Raw genomic sequence first — 19,323 nt, 5'->3', positions numbered from 1 at the left:
TTTTATGTCTCTTTTTTGGAAGTGGACGCTAATGCATTATTCATTAGGCTACTGGAGTATTGTCTGTGTGTGTGTATGTGTGTGTGTGGTATGTGTGTGTGTGTGAGAGGGGGAAAACCACACTTAGCAGTGCTCAGGGGACCATAAGCAGAGCCAGGATTGAGTCCAGGGCTCCTGAATGTGAAGAGAGATAACTCCAGTCCTCATCTTATAAAAAGAAAAAAAAAAGAAGCAGCATGCAGTATTTTGTTGTTTAAATGCACCCATCTTCTTTGTGTAAGTTTCTCTGGTTGGTGCCAGAGATCGGATCTAGGGTCTCAGATTGCAAGGTCGGGGAGCCCCCCTCTACCCTTGGTCTGACACCACACTTTTGTCCAAGCACCAACTGATGGGCACTGCAGATGCTTCAAGAGGTTAGCGATTGAAAATACCACTGGAATGACCCCTGGGGAGATCTAACCTACTTGTGTTCTTCCATAAATCCCTTTCGATGGGTTGCAGGATCCGGGGGCACCTCAGCCCACTGGGCTTAACACAAATGCCAGGGTGGAGGTGGGGTGCATGTGCCTGCAGACAGTGAGCGGCTAGGGTGACCAGCAGTGGGGGAGGTAGGAGAGTATGGGGTGACAGGCAGGCACTGGAGGTGGCAGGGGCTTGGGGGCCCCTGGAGGCAGTTTAGTTGTGGGACGGCTCTGGCCTACCGTGTGACCTTGGGCATGTCACTTTCTTTCACAGTTCATCAGAACTTGTTCCAGACTCGAAGAGTTATGACGAGTTGGAGAGGTGGCACCAGCAATCCATCTCCAAGATCTCTGGGCAAAACCCACCAGCCTCCCTACCCACCATCTCATTGTCTCTTGCTCTGTCTCTGTGTCTCTCTTTCTTTTATCTCTGTGTATATCACTCTGCGTCCAGTTCTTGCTCTCTTTTTTGTATTTATCTCTCTCTCTCTAACTCCCTCTGTCATTCTCTATTTTTGGAAATACCGCTGGAAAATGACCCTGGGGAGACCTAACTTTCTCTGCTGACATGTTTGTGTTCTTGCACTGACCCCCCTTGGTGGGCTGCAGGATCTGGGGGCACCCCAGCCCATTGGGATTAAAGCGAATGCCAGAGTAGAGATGGGGGATATGTTGTTGTTGTTGTTGTTTTGCTTTTTGGGTCACACCCAGCGATGCACAGGCGTTACTCCTGGCTCTGCACTCAGGAATTACTCCTGGCCGTGCTCAGGGGACCATATGGGATGCTGGGAATCGAACCTGGGTCAGGCTGCGTCCAGCCCCTTGTTTTTGTTTTTTAGTCACACCCAGTGATGCTCAAGAGGTTAGTCCTGGCTCTGCCCTCAAGAACCATTCCTGGTGGTGCTCAGGGGGCCAGGTGGGATGTTGGCCACATGCAAGGCAAGCGCCCTCCCACTGTACTAGCTCTCCAGTCCCTATTTCTGTTTTATCTCTCTGTGTCTGTCTGTCTGTTTCTCTGTGTCACACACACACACACACACACACACACACACACACACACACACACACACACACAATCTTCCAGCTCTTACAAGCCCACAGAACCCTTCAACATCGTAGGACTGGGGCTGGAGAGCCAGTACAGGGTACTTGCCTATACAGGGCCGACCCAGATTCGATTCCCGGCACCCTGTATAATCCTCTGAGCTGTCAGAAGTGATCCCTGAGCTCAGAGCCGAGAGTAAGCCCTAAACTCTGCCAGATGTGGCCAAACAAACAAACAAACTATCCCAGGAGGTCAGCATATGAGAGAAACACAGCCCAGCGCCCTGCCCCGGCTGACAGTCTCAGCCCGGCACACTGCCCATCTGGCTTCTCTGTGCCCCGGGTCTGTCATCAAACCGCCCACCCCCCACTCGCACCATCAGTCACCCAGCACTGAGGCGGATTAACAAAAGCACATCAATTCCTTTACTTCCACCGTCTCCCCCTCGAGGGGAGAGGAGAACTAGAACATTCTGTTGGGGAGGGGGGAGGGCAGGGGATTTAATTTAAAACCAGGACAAGTTCAATTAGTCAAATACTGATCGTGGGCCCCGTGCGCGGAGGGAGTGGGAGAGTGGGTCCAGTCCTGGCCGGCCGCATCCCCCAGGCAACCCCCTCACCCCGGGGGGACGGGGTAGCACCAGGAGGGGCTCGGGGAAGCCCGGGGGTCCCTGGCGGGAGGCCGGAGAGCAGGCGGGGCGGGGCGCGGCGCGGTGGGGGCGGAGGGGCGGCCGGGCGGCCGGTCACCACCGCAGGAAGTCGCGGACCAGCTTCCAGAGGCGCGTGACCCAGAGGTTGACGCCCAGGTCCATCAGGTACTGGATCTCGGGCGTGAGCATGCGGCGGCAGAGCTGCGCGTGCCGCCCGCCGATGCGCTTCTTGAGGTTGTAGCCCAGGATGGACTTGGCGCCCAGGGGCTGCCAGGGCTGCATGGCCGCGTCCTCGATGGCCTCGGCGTCCACGGCGCGGCCGCCGGCGATGCAGATGCGGCGCATGCGCTCGTTGGCGCGCCGCAGCGCGGCCACCTCGCGGGCCATGCGCGCGCGGCCGAAGGCGTCCACGCGGCGCCAGAAGCTGGCGTTGAAGTGGCGGTAGAGGCGCGCGTCGAGCTGGTTCCAGGCCGTGGCGCGGCGGTACAGCTCGCCCGACAGGCGCGGCACGGCCGAGGCGCGGCGCGCGTTGAGCTTGAAGTACAGCACGTCCTCCAGCTCCCAGCACAGCAGCTCCTTGAGCAGCACCAGCGACTCGTCGAAGTACTCCTGCAGCAGCACCAGGTGGAAGCGGCGCTCCACCTCCAGGATGTGCTCCTGCACGCGCGGGCTGCCCGGGTCCAGGTCGCTGTCGTAGCCCAGGTCGAAGAAGAGCAGGTTGCGGAGGTAGTGCGCGTTGTAGCCGGCGGGGTCGTAGTAGCGCTCGGGCGCCTGCAGGAAGGCGGCCAGCTTGTCGCCGCCCGCCAGCTTCCAGGTGAAGGGCACCACGGAGCCGAAGTAGTGGAAGGAGGACTCGAAGAGGCGCGCGGGGTCGCGGAGCACCGTGATGAAGGCGGCGCCGGGCGGCACCAGCCCGCGCACCTCGTCGTAGTGGAAGCGCATGTGGTTGCAGATGATGTTGAAGCAGGCGCCGGGCCGGTAGTCCTGCACCAGGCTGCGCGCGAAGAAGGCCGGGTAGTCGAAGTCGTTGCGCCCGTTGGGGAAGGCGAACTTGAGCCCGTGCTTCTGGCCGAAGCGGAAGAGGATGTTGAGGAGGGTGCTGCTGGCCGTCTTGTGCGTCTTCATGAACACGATGTCGCGCCGCGGCTGGCAGCCCCGGGACGAGCCGTTGGCGGCCGGCGGGCCCGGCTGGGGCTCCGCCGGGGCGGGGGAGCAGGACGCGGCGCCCTCCGGGGTCCTGCGGGGAGTTGCGGGGGAGGGGGAGGCTCAGGGGCTGCCAGGGGACCCGAACCCAGAACCCTTGGCCTTTGGGTGGGGGTCTCTAGGGAGAGCACGTGCGCCAGGGGCCAGGCTGCAACCTTCCGAATCTGGGACGTGGGTGGAGGTGGGGGCTGGGGGGGAAGGGCAGTGCCCCTCCCTTGGTAGTGCGAGACTCTGGGCTCTGTGGCCATCCCCAGTTTATCGTGGATCGCCCGGATTTTTCTAGACCACGAGGGGTAAGTCGCCATCAACTTGCCTCAAATTTAGCCAAATTGCACCGGTTCAGAGCCTAGGTGGTGCCAGCCAAGCTGAGCCGCCCCTGGCTGGAGGGGGCGCAGCGCGTGTGGTTGGACACCGCCCCCCTCACCACGCACAGCCCAGCCTGAGCTTCAGAGGATCAGCTGAACCCAGGCCTCTGAGGCTCCCAAGGCCCCCTCGGGGATGGTGCCCATTTCACAGACGAGGACACCGAGGCCCAGGCTGACGTAGGGAGTTCTGCCCTCGGTGGAATCATTAACCTATGATGCAGGGCACAGGGGTGACCCGGGAGGCAGCCAAAATCATGGGGGTGAGGGGAGGCTGGGGGGGGGGGGGAACATGGGCAGCCTGCCCAGCTGGGCCACTCACGTGGAGGCAGGGCTGGCATGCATCGGGGGCACCGCGTACGAGTAGAGCAGCAGCAGGAAGGTGGTGAAGAGCGCGCCCAGCACCAACCCTTTGGCCATGGACTGCCAGAGCTTCTTCTGCAGCGGCATCTCAGACACCTGTGGGGCACAGAGCAAGTCCCAGACCCCACGGGACTGGTGACAGCCTTTGATGAGCCTGCACCAGCTCTATGGCCCTCGAGCAGTGCCCCATTCAGGGAGAGGGACACACACAGGGTGAGAGAAACAAAGGAGTGCAGGGACCGCTCCATGGTCCAAAGTACTACCTTGCGAGTCTAAGGTCTAGAGTTCGATCCCCGGTGCCTCCCACATGTGCAACGTGCAGTCCCAGAGGCTCTGCCATCTGGGACCTTGGTACTGCGACAGAGGGTGTGCTCTCTGGTGCTCAGTCAGGAGTATGGAGCACCACGGCTGAAGCGTGCAATCACCCAGGAGCACTGCCACAGATTTTCAGGTCACGCCCAGTGATGCACAGGGGTTACTCCTGACTCTGCAATTCAGGAATTACTCCTGGTGGTGCTCAGGGGACCATACGGGATGCTGGGAATCGAACCCGGGTCGGCCATGTGCAAGACAAACGTCCTACGTGCTGTTCTATCACTCCAGCCCTTTTAATTAATTAATTTATTTATTTATTTTTAATTTCTCTTCTTTTTATTTTTAACTTTATTTTTAATTTTTATTTTATTTTTAAATGTGTTATTATTTTATTTACTTATTTATTATTTTATTTTATTTTTATTAGCAGATTTTCTGAGCAGGATGCCTCTTCTGGTGAATAGTACCATTGGCAGTATGTCTGAGTACCACACTAAATGCGCGTGACTCCCGGCAAGCTCGACAAACAGGAATGTGCCCTATTGAGCCCAGTCAAGGGTGGGGAAGAGGGAAAAAGATCATGCAGAGGGCAAGGTGCCTGCCTGGCATGTGGCACACCTGGGTTCAACCCCTAGCACCTTTGTTGTCGTCGTTGAGATAGGTCAAAGGCCTGAGCTCATGTGTGACATTCAGGAGGCCCAGGTGTGATGCCCAGCACTGCATGGCCCCCCGAGCACTTCCAGGAGTGATTCCTGAGAGCACAGCCAGGAGTAAGCCCTGAAGCACCACAGGGTGTGGAGGAAAAAGGAGAGAAGGAAAGAAAGAGAAAGATAGGAAAGAAAGAAAATAGAGGGGAGGAAAAAAAGAGGGAGGGAGGAGGGAAGAAGAAAAGAGAAAAAAGAAGGAAGGAGAGAGTGAGGACAGAATGAAGGGAGGAAGAAAAGGGAGAAAGGAAGGAAGGGAAGAAGGATAGAGGAGGAGGGAAGGAAGGAGGGAAGGAGGGAGGAAAGAAGGAAGGGGGAGAGCAAGGAAGGAAAGAAAGGAAGGAGGGAAGAAAGGAAGCAGGGAAGGGAGGAAGGAGGTCGGGAAGGAAAGGAGAAGGAAAGGAAGGGAGGAAGGAGGGAGGGAGAGAGGGAGGGCAGAGGAAGCCCAAGGACAGGGTCGCAGAAACAGTGGGCAGATGCCCAGAGCGGGCAGTGGGCAGTGAGAAGACTCTGGTTGTTTCACTTTATGCCGGGTGGTGGGTTCAGGGGTTCTCATTAGTAAAAATCACATTTTCTTCTAGGGTTCTGGGCCACACCAGCAGTGCTGGGGGCTAATCTTAGCTTGGTGCTCTGCAATCACTTCTGGCAGTGCTCAGGAGACCATGTGCCACATATGGACCCATGTGCCCTGCCAGGAGAGATCCCAGAGCACTGTAGGATGAGGTCCAAAACCAAAAAAAAAGAAGATTTTAAAGGCACAAGTCTGTCCCGAATAGTGCATGGGTAGGTAAGGGGGGCCAGTGTGTGTGTGGCGGGGGAGGGGCACTTATCTTGCACGTGGCTGACTCAGGTTTGATTCCCGTCACCACATATGGTCCCCAGAGCCCCCCAGACATGATACCTGGTGCAGAGCCAGAAGCCAGCCCAGAGTACTGCTGGGTATGGCTGCAAAACAGACAAAACAACCAAAGAATACGTGGAATGTTCTTACACTAAAAAGCACTCCAAGGAGAGAGAGCACAGCGGGTAGGGCATTTGCCTTGCACGCGGCCGACCCAGGTTCGATTCCCAGCACCCCATATGGTCCCCTGAGCACCGCCAGGAGTAACTCCTGAGTGCAGAGCCAGGAGGAACCCCTGTGCATCACCGGGTGTGACCCAAAAAGCAAAAAAAAAAAAAAAAGCGCACTCCAAGCAGTAGTACAGTGGGGAGGGCATTCACCTTGCATGCAGCCAACCGACCCAGGTTCGATCCCTGGCATCCCATCTGGTGCCCTGAGCATGATCAGGAGTAATTCCTGAGTGCAGAGCCAGGAGTCAACCCTTAGCATCACCATGTGTGACCCCACCCCACCCTTCACAGCCAAAAAATAAATTAAAAATCAAATGTAAGTGGATTTCCTGATTTGTGGGGGAGTCACAACTCTTTTGGTCTACTTATAACAACCTTATAGGCAAGGGACAAGCACTGTCATGGCGGGGGTGCTACTCAAACAGTCCGGGAGCCCAGAGGAAACTAGGGTTGGGGTCTTCCCACCATGCCTGAGCCACAGTGGAGGGAGCAAGACTTTCTACTCCTGCTCCGACTCGGGTTGCCAGGGCATGGGCCTGTGTGGCCACCCGTGTGAGGAGTGCTGAGATGGCACATCTCTATGGGGGTCCCTGGGGCCCGAGACCAGTCAGTCACTGGGGGAGGACCCCACATCCTGGCCCTGGAAAGTGCCCACAAGCCTTTTCCAGAGAAGGGTCGTCCCAGGTGCCTCCAGCTCCCTGGCTCCAGGCCGTGGGGTCTCAGCTCCTAGTCTAAACCCAGCCCCCACCCGCACCCCAGCTCCCCTGGCTCCAGACCCTGGAGTCTCAGCGCCTAGTCTAGCTGTGCCTCCTTGCAGGAAAAGGGAGGACAGGAGGCAGGAAATACCTCGGATCTCAGGCCTCCCCAGTGACCTGTCTCTGTCCATTTTCAGGTGAGTCGGGACAACAGAGCAGCTATTCCTGCCAACTCCGGACACCCAGGTGCCCAGTTTCAGCAGCTTGACCAGCTGAAGGATGCACAGCCAAGGGCCAAAGGCGACAGAATGGGAAAACTGACCCACACAATGGAGCTGGGGTGGGGGTCTGAGAGGGAGGGGTGCTGGGGTCCGTGGGAAAGGGAGACGGGCCCACTGGTGGCGGGTGTATGTTATTTAGGTTGAGAAACCATTATTGATGTGTATTGTAAATGACAGAATCTCAGTCAATTTAAAAAAATTGTTGAGGGGCCAGAGCAATAGCATAGCAGGTAGGGCTTTTGCCTTGCACGTGGCCGATCTGGGTTCGATCCCCAGCATCCCATATGGTCCCCCAAGCACCGCCAGGAGTAATTCCTGAGTGCAAAGCCAGGAATAACCCCTGAGCATCGCTGGGCGTGACCCAAAAAGAAAAAAAATTGTTTAAAAAAAAAAGTTTGAGAAGTTCTCCTGGGGAATCCTTACACAAACTGAGGTATTCACCCAGCCACCCAGCATGCAGTCAACTGTCCCCAGGAATCAATAACTAGGTGGGGCTGGAGGGAGTCAAGCAGCCATGACACTTGCTTGGCATGCGGCCAACCCTCATTCAGTCCCCGGCATCGCAAATGGTCCCTAAAGCACCACAGGGAATTACGCCTAAGCACAGAGCCAGGAGTAATCCCTGAACGCTACTGGGTGTAACCCAAAACCAAAAACAAGTAAAACAAGTACACAAGCGTGTGTGCGTGCACACCCATGCACACACACATACACATGAACTGAGTGAGCTGCCTCAAAGGTGTCCCTATTTATGTGAAAAAGAAGTTCCAGAGGCCAGAGCGATAATACAGAGGGAAGGGCATTTGCCTTGTATATGGCCAACCAGGGTTCAATCCCCGGCATTCCATATGGTCCCCTGAGCACTGTCAGGAGTTATTCCTGAGTGCGAAGCCAGGAGTAACCCCTGTGCATTGTTGGGTATGGCCCAAAACAACAACAACAACAACAACAAAAGTTCCAGAACACCTTGCCCCCTTCCCCCACTTCCAATCTATATAGGTATATAGGTAAATAGAGAAAAATACACTGCAGCACTGTCCTCCTGTTGTTCATCAATTTGCTCAAGCAGGCCCAGTAACGTCTCCATCGTGAGACTTGTTACTGTGTTTGGCATATCGAGTACGTCACGGGGAGCTTGCCAGGCTTTGCCATGCAGGCAGGATACTCTCGGTAGCTTGCCGGGCTCTCGAGAGGGGCAGAGGAATCAAACCTAGGTCAACCGGGCCGGCCACATGCAAAGCAAATGCCCTACCGCTGTGCTATCACTCCAGCCGAGGCAGAGAAAAATAAAATGGGACAAATGAAATTCTAAATTTTAGCAGCGACAGGTGGGGCGAACACAGGAGGAATAGGTAAGGAACTGTTTCCCCATACGTGATTCAATACAGGGGCCATGCCCAAAGTTGGCTGGGACAGGGGCCTCCCAACCATACTCAGCCTGGTGCCACAGTGCTCAGGCCCTACTGTGCTCAGGAGTCTACACCCAGGGGAGCCTGAGGGGCAGGGGGCAGATCGAACTTGGGAACTCACAATGCCAGATTCGTACTCTACCCCTTCAAGTCATAACCCCAGTCCCTATTTTCCCATATTATGCTCTTTTTTTTTTTTTTTTTTTTTTTGCCATTCCCAGCTGTGCTCAGGGCTTACTCCTGGTGGGCTCAGGGGATCAGATGGGGTACAGGGGATCGAACCAGGGCCAGATGTGTGCAAGGCAAGCGATTTAAACCCTGTGCTATCTCTCGGGTCCCTATATTATACATTTTAAAAATTGTGGGGTGGGGGGCAGAGAGATAGGAAGTCAGAGCCGTACATGCAGCCCACCTGAACTTGAACCCGAGCACTGCATTGGCCACCAAGCACCTCTAGGGGTCAGTCCTGAGTAGAGAGCCAGGAAGTCCCCTGTGCACTAGGTATGGCCCAGACCCAAACCAACCCAACCCAACCTAACCCAGTCCAATAACTAAGACTTACTAGAGTCAGAAAAAGGCATAAAATGCCCTTTCGATCTCAGACCATAAAGCCAGCCAGGCCCGGGGGGTTCCGGGAAAGAAGGGGGAACAGCAGGCTCTCAAACCCCCAAGCCTGCGTTTCAACCCAGCACTGTAAATCTGGACCCCAGTTTCCTGTCTGTGAGGTGGGGAGGCCGGAAAAGGCGGCAGCCCCCACCTCTGCCCTGGGGCCCCAGAAGGCGTCTCTCTGCCACCCCCAGAACCAGGAGCCGCTGCTCTGCCCAGCCCAAAGCCTCCTGCAGCCTCCAGAGCCCCTCAGGCGTTCGGCTCCCAGGGGTCAGGGGCTGCCACAGAGCCCAAAAAGGGTGCTGGGCCTCAGTTTCCCTGACCGTAACATGGGAGGGGCTTTGCTGCCTGTTCTCTGCCCCCCTCCCCCCACACCAGCCCACTCACCAGAGACCCTCCAGCAACTCCAGACGCTGAGGCAGCTCCCGACTGCAGGGTGGAGGCCAGGCAGCAGGGGGCAGAGCAGCGCCCCAGAACCACCAATCAGGCTCCCCCCGCCCCCCCCTCCCTCCATTCTCCCACTCAGGAAGCTTCTAGAAACAGGAAGTGGGCCTGATCTGGGCCCTCCCTCCCTCTGCATTCTCTCCGGACCCCCAACCCCAAGCAGACCCTGGAGGGGCTTCTCCAGAACATCTCCCCGACTCGCTCCAGCTCTCCTGTCACCGCTCCCAGTTTGCAGATGGGAAAACTGAGGCTCAGGGACAGAGCAGGACTTTTTGCGCAGGGTCATGGCCAGGATCCAGTACTTGCCCGTGACAGCCCCTGAGCCCTGCCCCAAAACCCATCACAGAGGCTGAGGAAAACGGTGACTGGGCCCGTGGGTGACCGACCCAGTGGGTCCTGGGATCGGTCCGGCCGTGTGGGCCCAAGAAGGCCTCGAAGGCCGGTGGTTCTGTCTTGCCTGGCCTCTGTGCTTAGCTCGGTTTGTGGTGCTGTCCCGGGGCTTGCCAGGTCCCACGCACACCCAGCATTCGCTTGACCCTAGGGCTGAGCTGTGGCCACGATGGGCCACTTGCTCTCCCCCGAGTCTGTTTCCTCTGGATACAGTGGACGGACACACTCTGCAAGATCAGGACAGACAAAGCCTTGGCACCCAGGGCAACGGAGGTCCAGGGCCAGGAGACAGGCAGCCTGGCTAGGGGACAACAGTCGTGAGGCAAGGAAATCTGAAGGCGAGAACACACATCCCATGTGGTGGTCGTCACCGACTCGCTTCTGTGACGGCCTTTGTCAGGGCTCAGGCACTTGAGGTGCGGCTTCTCCGTGCCCAGGGAGGACCAACCTGCCGTGACTCATCTTGCAGCTCCCAAACCTGGCACCTGGTGAATGTTTGATAGCTTCCAGTGACCGTGGTACATCCGCCCATGGGAAGGCTTCTTGGTGCCAGCACCATGGGCTGGTCCTTGGGTTCCACTCCCTTGCCATGAAACGGAGCCTCAACATTCCCTCCAAAAGGATGACTGTGACTCTCCTGCACAGCCTGTATGTCCCCCCCCCCCCCGCAGCCTGTCCCCGAATGCGGCTGACACACAGGACAGACACCGAACTAGGCTCACCCCACTGTTCCTCTCACTATTGCCTCCAGGGCGCTGGTTGTGGCCAACCCACAGTGGGGGTGAAGAGACAGTTGAGGGCCAGAGTGATAGTACAGCAGGTCGCTTGGGGTTCAGTCTCTGCAATCATATGGTCCCCCGAGCACCAAGAGTAATTCCTGAGTGCAGAGCCAGGAGTAAGGGGTGTGGCACAGAAAGCAGAAAAAAAAAGCAGCTGAGATGCAGGCCAGGGGGACCGAGAATGATGTGACCACACCGGAGCCAGAAGGCTCCTCAGGCCGAGGCTGGCAGCTCTCAAGGTCACCCAGCACCACAGAAGCAGATTCTCCCGAGAATCCAGGGGACAGTCCCAGACTGTCCCTCTCCAAACAGACCATCCCTCCTCCGCAGCCCAGACCCTGGCTTCTGGGTGACCCCGGCCCCATGCCCCTCCAGCTGTGCAGACAGCTGGCACTGGGCCAAGCCCAGGTGCCTTCCCAGTGGACAGGCCAGCACCTTCCAGCTGAAGGAGGAATGGGACTCATCCCCTGGCTCCTGTCCCCGTGACCCAGCGTGGCCTGCTCCTCTGGGGACCCCGTGCAGGGGCGGAGGTAGACACTCACCTAGGCCGCCCCTCGCGTCTGTCTCCCTCCCGGCCTGAGGCCGGCTGGGCTCCAGGCTGTCTCTGCCGTCTCCAGGAAACCGGAGTGCTCCAATGACACCCCGTGCCAGTGGCGGGCTCTCTCACGCTCCAGCGGGTGTGAATATGCATAAGTCCCCTCCCCGGGATAGCAGGTGGCAGGGCCCTGCTCTCTGCAGGTGCCACCAGGGCCAGGCAGCTCCTTTACCCCAGGGCTCACAAGATCCCGGGTGTCCTTGGGCAAGGACAGAAGCAGCCGCAGAGCCCTGCAGAGAGCCCTGGACAGGTCTGGGCACAGGGAGGCAGGCCAGGTGGGGAGGCCTGTGCATCTCCAGGGAGAAAGGAGGGAGGCTGGGGGCGGCGGGGGGGTGGTGGTCCCAGAGGTCCAGCTGCTTCCAGTCTGACCTCACGGAAGTCTGCCCACTGCCCTCCTGAGATGAGCCCACTCTTCCTTCTGGTGCAGAAACCAAGGCTCGGAGAGGGTGACTCACCAGCCCAACGTCACACAGCCAGCATGGACCACCAGGACCCGAGTCCTCACTCGGTCTTGCCCAACTCCAGAGCTCGTGGATGCTGATGAGTCATGATGGGGGACCAAGGTTTGTCTGGAATCAGAGAGGGGGATGGTGGGGTGTCGGGGAGCAATCTCGGGGGGCAGGGGAGGTTCCCTGGAAGGGGAGCCCCAAGCTGTGTGGGGGAACAGGGTGGGGGGTGTTTGGGGGGCAGAATTTGCTGATTTTACCTCAGCTCCTTCTGCCCAGGGGAGGGGGGTGGCAGCGGGCACACAGGCTAAGCAGTTGCCTGTCCTGGTCGGGATGTAGCAGGGAAAGGCACTTCAAGGGGCCCGAGGGCCAGCCCCCAGGGGCTGTCAGGCTTAGCCCAGGCCCTAGTACTCTCTGCAGCTTCTGCCAGCCTTGCCCGCAGGCTAAGGATGTCTAAAAGAGTGCCCATCCTTCCTTCAGCACAGATGCCCAGAGCTGCCACCCTGGCCAGGCTCGAAGCACTGGGGACTCACTTGTGGCCGGGATCCTTCCCTCCCCTCAGCAAGCCCTTTCATGGGTTGAGTAACTACCGGCACCCCCTGACTGAGAGTCCTTTCACCCCACTTTCTGCCCACCTGGAGACAGACTTTCACCCGACCCCCCCCCCCCCCCACATGCTTGCGTGCACATGCACAGGAAATACCAATGCTTACAGGATCCCAGAACAACCTGAGCTCTCTGAGAGCTGGATGGGATCCAGCCCAGGGTGGGGATTTCTATCCTAGGCGGCATGGCTGGCAGGTGGGGCAGGAGAGCAGCAGTTTATGAGTGTGGACTCCGGACCCGACAGTGTATTGTTGAGAATTTTCCGTACACCTGTATATAGCCTAGCACCACTGATAGCATAAATTGGGGGACGTCCCGAGTGGTGTTTTGGGGGCCTGGGAGGCTCGTCCCAGCGACATCATCTCTAGCAACACTCTTCCCGCTAAAGAGAGTTTTCAGTGGTAACAGCGGGGCATGCTCCTGAAACAAACCCAGGACACACAGAACGTGGCTGAGAATCTCACACACAGCTACGGAGGAAAGGACCCAGTTAGGGGCATCCGGAGCACCGTCTGCACTTAACCTGCTTCCTCCCCTCTTCCCTCCTCACCTAGCCACAGGCAGGGAACAACTTCTGAGGACCCGAATGAGCTGTTCTTGTTTTCATTTTCTTCTTCTTTTTTTTTTTTCATTTGAGGCCATACCTCATAGTGCTCAGGAATTACTCTCAACTCTGTACTCAGGGGACCATATGGGATGTTGGGGATCGAACCTGGGTCAGCTGCATGCAAGACAAGTGCCTTCCCCGCTGGACTGTCCTTCCAGCCCCCAGAGTGAGTTTTTAGTGGAGCCCTTCCATAGGTGTTTCCTGACAGGCTGCAATGGGGTTCGTGACAACTGGGACACAGAGCTTAGACCACTGAGCCCCTGGTGGTGGGACAGATGGATCGCACCGCGGCAGGTAATAAAAGGCAGGATACACTTTGTCCCTGGGCTGCTGGAGCAGAGGAAATGGGAGGCAGGGCAGGGCCGACTTTCTGGGGGAGGGAGTTAAAATGGTGGAAGCTGCTGCGAGCTCATAATGGGTTTCTTTTCCTTCTAGGACACACGGCGAGACTACATTTCCCATAGTCCTTTGCAACTCCTATCCTCAAGTGGGTGGGTGGTCTCTGGATCCCTTTGCCCATGTTTGGGATGAAAGCAGGGCTCCCCAAGGGTCTGGAGGTGATGGGACCGTAAGGTAGGAGGGACGTGGGTGTCTCCATGAAGAAAGGGTGCTCACCCAGTGTTCCATGAAGGTAACAGAGCTCTGAGATGGGGAACAAGGATTGCCAGTGAGTATTCTTCAGGAAGAGAGAAGATGCCCCCAGCATCGCTACGGGAATTGCCCAGTAACCAGGGCCTCAGCAACGTTGTCAGTCACCTGCACTGAACCACCAGCCTAGTGGGCCAAGAATCACTGATGGGGTCCCAAGGCTTCCTGGTGCTTGATTCCCACCCCCTGAAAACAAGAGAAAATAACAAGCTACAAATCCAATACTAGGGACAGTTAAAAATAGTCTGTGAGATATAAGTACTCATTAAAATGATGCTGCATCGGGCTGGAGCAATAGCACAGCGGGTAGGGCGTTTGCCTTGCATGCGGCCAACCCGGGTTTGATTCCCAGCATCCCATATGGTCCCCTGAGCACCGCCAGGGGTAATTACTGAGTGCAGAGCCAGGAGTAAACCCTGTGCATCACCAGGTGTGACCCCCCCCCCAAAAGCAATAAATAAATAAATAAAATGATGCCGCATCTACCCCAAGAACATGAAAACACCAAAAGATGTATGTACACTTATGTTCAATGCAGCGCTAAGTCTGGATGGGAAAACTACCTAAAAGTCTATTGACAGACAAAAGGATCAAGAAATTGTGGTACTGGGGCTGAGCAAAGCACAGCAGGTATGGCGTTTGCCTTGCACGCAGCTGACCTGGGTTTGATTCCCAGCATCCCATATGGTCCTCCGAGCACTGCCAGGAGTAACTCCTGAATGCAGAGACAGGAGTAGCCCCTGAGCACTGCCAGGTGTGACCCAAAAAGCTTTAAAAAAAGAAAGAAAGAAAGAAAGAAAGAAAGAAAGAAAGAAAGAAATTGTGGTACTGGGCTGAAGCAATAGTACAGTAGGTAGGGTGCTTGCCTTGCATATGGCCAACCCAGGTTCGATTCCCAGCATCCTCTGAGCACTGCAAGGAGTAATTCCTGAGCACAGAGTCAGGAGTAACCCCTGAGCATTTCTGGGTGTGCCCTCCCCCTCCACCCAAAGAAGTTGTGGTATGTATACACAATGGAACACTGTGTGGCTGCATGAAAAGTTGAAACTTTGCAGTTTGCCTTAAGTTGGATGGATCCGGAGGGTGTCATATTAAGTGAAACAGGTCAGAGAGAGCAGAGCAAAACCCAGATGATCTTACTCATCTGTGGTACAGAGACAAAACCAGGGAGTAGAAAGTGTCGAATGAGAGCACACTCTTGGATTTGACAATATACCAAACAGGGAGGGGGTATGGTGCCGCCAGCAGGTCAATCTGTACCTGTGAGGCGAGTGCATCAGCAGCCTCATGGCGCCTTCAGACTTCCAGATACCCCAAAATTGCTGCTGTGCCTTTGGCCAGATCCCAAAAACTTGGGGCAAAGTTTACCAAGAAAGTAAACGGCCAAAAGTTAGGTATGTGGGAGACACACCCACAAACCACCTCCGGCTCAGCTATATAATTGGAGGCAAGGCCTCTTTGGTTCCTGATTGAACTGCTTAATGGACATGATCCCAGAGACTCAGAAACGAATCTCAGAACCCAGTGGCTTTAGGTAGAAATGCGTCTGGTCTCTGCAGTAGGCTACCGGTGCTGGGCCAACCCAGGTGGGAATAGGTTTCGTGCCTTGGCCTACTCCCCCTGGCGGCCCAGTGGCCGCCATCCGTCTGAGGCCACTGGATAGTCACATTTGGGCCCCCAGTGACGAGACACACAGGGCCTCACGGGATGAGGGTGGAGCCGGGCTTGTCCTCCCCACCCCAACGAGACCCCAAGTCATTGCCCACGAATGGTTTCTCTGGCTCCTGATCAAGCTGCTTAACGGCCATGATCCCAGAGCCTCAGAAACAAATCTCAAAACACAGTGGCTTTTGGCAGAAATGCATCCGGACTCCACAGTCGCCGGGCCACCCCAGGGGGGAATGGGTGCTGTCCCTCCACCTGCTCCCTCTTGGCGACTTGGTGGCTGTCATCCTCCAGAGGCCATTGGACAGTCAGGCTTGGACCCACAGTGACGAAACTTGTTGGGTCTCACGGGATGGGGGGGGAGGTGGAGCCGGCCTGTCCTCCCCACCCTAATGAGACCCCAAGTCATCGCCCACAAACGGCCTCTCTGGCTCCTCATCAAGCTGCTCAACGGCCTTGATCCCAGAGACTCAGGAGCAGATCTCTAAACCCAGTGGCTTTTGGCAGAAATCCCTCCAGATTTAAGTGTTAAAATTTCAGAACTTCAAAACCACATGGCCCTACTGCAGCCACACGACATCATATGTTATTCATAAACAGCAATAGAACACAAATTGTCTATTGTTGCCTTTTCAGCAGATCTGAGTGTTGGGGTAAAATCTTAAATAATGGTGGGTCTGGTGTCAAAATAGTGAATGTGATCAAAGTAGAGAGAGAGTAATGTAGAACTCATCTGCCCCACAGGCAGGGGGAGGGTGTGGGATGGGGGTATACTGGGATTTTTGGTGGTGGAGACTGGGCACTGGTGAAGGTACGGGTGTTTCATTGTATGACTGAGGCTTAGACCCAAAAGCTTTGTAACTGCTCTCACGGTGATTCAATAAATAAAATCATAAAAAATGGAAAAAGAAAAAAAAGTAAGGTGGAGTTCATGCACAATTCAATCAGCTAATCAGTGGCTGAATAAATAGCAGTACTCCTACAAAAAAAAGAAAAAAAATACTAAACAGGGGGAAATGGAAAGGTGGGCCAAGGTGACCTAAGAACAGCGATGGAGGGTCCCAGGCACTTTGTGGTGGCGAAGGTGCGGGAACTTGTTACATTAAAATTATAAACAGGGACCGGAGCTGTAGTACAGCGGGTAGGGCGTTTGCCTTGCATGCAGCCAACCCAGGTTCAATCCCCGGCATCCCACGTGGTCCCCCAAGCACCACAAGGAGTAATTCCTGAGCGCAGAAGTAACCCCTGTGCATCACTGGGTATGACCCAAAAAGAAAACAAAAATCTAAACATCAGGGCCGGAGCAATAGTACAGCGGGGAGGGCGTTTGCCTTGCATGTGGCTGATTGTGATTCGATCCTCAGCATCCCACATGGTTCCCCGAGCACTGCCAGGAGTAATTCCTGAGTGCAGAGCCAGGAGTAACCCGCTGAGTATTGCCGGGCGTGACCTCCCCCCCAAAAAAACCCCCAAAAATGATAAATATTAAGGGCTGGAGAGACAGTACAGTGAATGAGGTGCTTACAGGTGCTGACCCAGATTTGACCCCTCCACGGGAGTAATTTCTAAGCATAGTCATGAGTAAGCCCTGAGCACTGCCAATTTTGACTCCCAAACAAAATTAAACACTATTATAACCATGATAAACTAATGTAATAAAAATTAATTTAAGCTAATCTACCTGCCCGAAAAAATAGCAAAATAAAATGATGCCACGATATACACTGAAGTATCTATCTATCTAAACCTCCACATGTACATATACACATCCACATCCACACCCACAGTTTTTTTTTTTAACAAAGTTTGTTACTTTAGAAAATTTTCAAATATGCTACCAATTAGGTAAAGAATGGACCAGCATGACAATAATAGTTGGAAATGATCACTCTGGACAAAAACTGAGTGTTGAAAGTAGGTAAAAGGATAGACTTGATAACCTTTCAGTATATGTATTGCCAGCCATAATGCCCAAAAGGGGAGGGAGGGGGAGAGAGAGAGAGAGAGAGAGAGAGAGAGAGAGACAGAGAGAGAGAGAGAGAGGTGCCTGTCATAGAGTCAGGATGGGGGAAATGTGGGAGGGAGACTGGGAACACTTGTAGTAAGAAATGTACACTAGTGAATGGGCTGGTATTGGAACATAATATGACTGAAATCCAATCACGAACCACTTTGTAACAATGATTTAATTTTAAAAAATAAATTTAAAAAAATTTTTAAATGTGCCCACATGTGGTACCCACCAGAACTTATCCCTGAGTTCAGAGTCTACATAGAGTAAGCCCTGAGCACTGCCAGGTATGACCCCAAAGCAAACAAAACACTGTTTAAGAATAAAATCAAAAATATGATTTCCATTTCAAAAATCAAGCAGGAGGTGGAGGGCACTGGGGCTGCGTGGCCGAGCAGGCTACTTTCCAGAACCTGTGTCCTGCGCAGGAAGGAGGTGTCAGGGCCCTGGGGTATAGGTGTGGGCTACACAGAAGCAGGTGCAGATGGGGCGGGGGAGGAGGGTGGCTCTCCCTCCAGGGGTGCTGAGGGGGGACTTGCCTGCATCTGGAAGCTTCCTCACCCTTGGCAGCGAAGTGTCAGAGCAGAGACAGCTGGCTCTCCCGAAGAGCACTTCAGCAGAAACCCAGTGTGGGGCCTCCCAGGAGCACCTCAGAACTGTCCAGCCTACCAGGGCTCCGCCCGCCCCTGACTCCACCAATTCAGAGCAGTTGACAATCCTGCTGTGTCATCTCCTTCTGCCTTCTCAAAGGACACCCTCCCTGATGTCCCTCCCTCTGTTTCAAAGGACACCCTCCCTGATGTCCCAGAACCCATCCTCCCAAGTCATTGAGTTTGCCCTGAGACAGGCAGGGAAACTGAGACCTGTGGAAGGGCTCCGGGGCAAGCCAGATCAGAGACACACCCACGGATGCTTCCTGCCACCCACCCCCCCATCTATGCAAAATCACCTCAATTTACAAGGGCAGATTAGAGTTATCCCAAAGAGGCTCTGAGAAACGGGTTAGCCAAGAAGCCTGTCCCTGTCCATTAGCTCCGAGGGGAGCATGTGGGAGTTGATAATAGACTCTGCCCACAGTACGACGGAAAATACTGAAGCTTGTCATGACCTTGCCGGCATCTAAAGCAGCCACGATGGAAAGATCTGGAAGAGGAACGAAACATTTACTATTCCCCTACTCCCAACTAGGGGAGACTCTGAGAGGTTCAAGTTCTACTAAGCCTGCAACTGAGCAGCCTGGGGCAGGGGGCTTGCCCTTCTGCACCCCAAATTCCTAATTAAAAAAATTAAAAGACTGTCCCTCTCATGGTCTCATAGTGAGGTTCAGGTGAGATCCTGCACCTGAGCCCTTCCACACTTCATGTTAGCCGAACCCTTCTAGAACCATCTGGCAGGAGAAGCAGGACCCCTCATCCAAGCACCCATATTGCCCAGGCCCTGACCCCAGTTCCCTCCAGATTTCACAACGAAGGGAAGTGAGGCACAGGTTGGGAAGTTCTTGCTTAGGGCCCCAGGGTAAATCAAGCCATCATGGAGACCAGATCAGGGTGACGGTGTCCAAGTCCCACCTCATCTCTGCTCATAACTGACAGGTGGGAAAGCAGTGGACACTCCCAGCTGTCTCTCCTCCACTAGTTAGTCCAATTCTTCCCCCATGGACCCTCCCTTGGGTCCCTCGACTTCATCCTGTCTTGCTGTGTCTAGACCAGCAAGGGGTTGTCCACATCAGAAAGGGGCTTCAGAAGGGGGTTGTCCACATTCCCTGACCAATCAAAGTGAAGCTAAAGGGGCCAGAGAGAGAGTACAGCGGATAGGGCATCTGCCTTGCACACGGGGGACCCAGGTTCAACCCCCAGCATCCCATAGGGTTCCCTGAGCCCCGCCAGGAGTAATTCCTGAGCATTGCCAGATAAAACAGTAATTCCTGAGCATTGCCAAAGATAAAAACAAACAACCCAACAAAACGAA

At 55.1% G+C, this 19,323-nt stretch overlaps 1 protein-coding gene across 4 annotated transcripts in view; it reads right to left on the bottom strand.

Annotated features, from left to right (window-relative positions):
• Positions 1-2,248: 2,248 nt before the first annotated feature.
• Positions 2,249-19,323, bottom strand: part of GAL3ST1 (galactose-3-O-sulfotransferase 1) — a 237,885-nt gene continuing 220,810 nt past the window's right edge. Inside the window, exons 1-4 of one of the 4 annotated variants that reach the window (XM_056116535.1) lie at positions 17,917-17,935; positions 11,828-11,941; positions 4,043-4,179; positions 2,249-3,392 (exon numbers count right to left, since the gene is read on the bottom strand). In XM_056116535.1, coding sequence (XP_055972510.1) covers positions 2,249-3,392; positions 4,043-4,170 — 1,272 coding nt within the window. In that variant the 5' untranslated portion in view covers positions 4,171-4,179; positions 11,828-11,941; positions 17,917-17,935. Of the gene's footprint in view, positions 3,393-4,042; positions 4,180-11,319; positions 11,359-11,827; positions 11,942-17,916; positions 17,936-19,323 lie in introns of those variants that run through there. The other 3 variants (XM_056116536.1, XM_056116534.1, XM_056116537.1) reach the window with 3 other exon arrangements.

This window comes from Sorex fumeus, unplaced genomic scaffold, assembly GCF_029834395.1.
Source record: "Sorex fumeus unplaced genomic scaffold, SorFum_2.1 ptg000032l, whole genome shotgun sequence".
NCBI classification, from domain to species: Eukaryota; Metazoa; Chordata; class Mammalia; order Eulipotyphla; family Soricidae; genus Sorex; species Sorex fumeus.
This window is presented reverse-complemented; position numbering and strand designations above follow the sequence as displayed.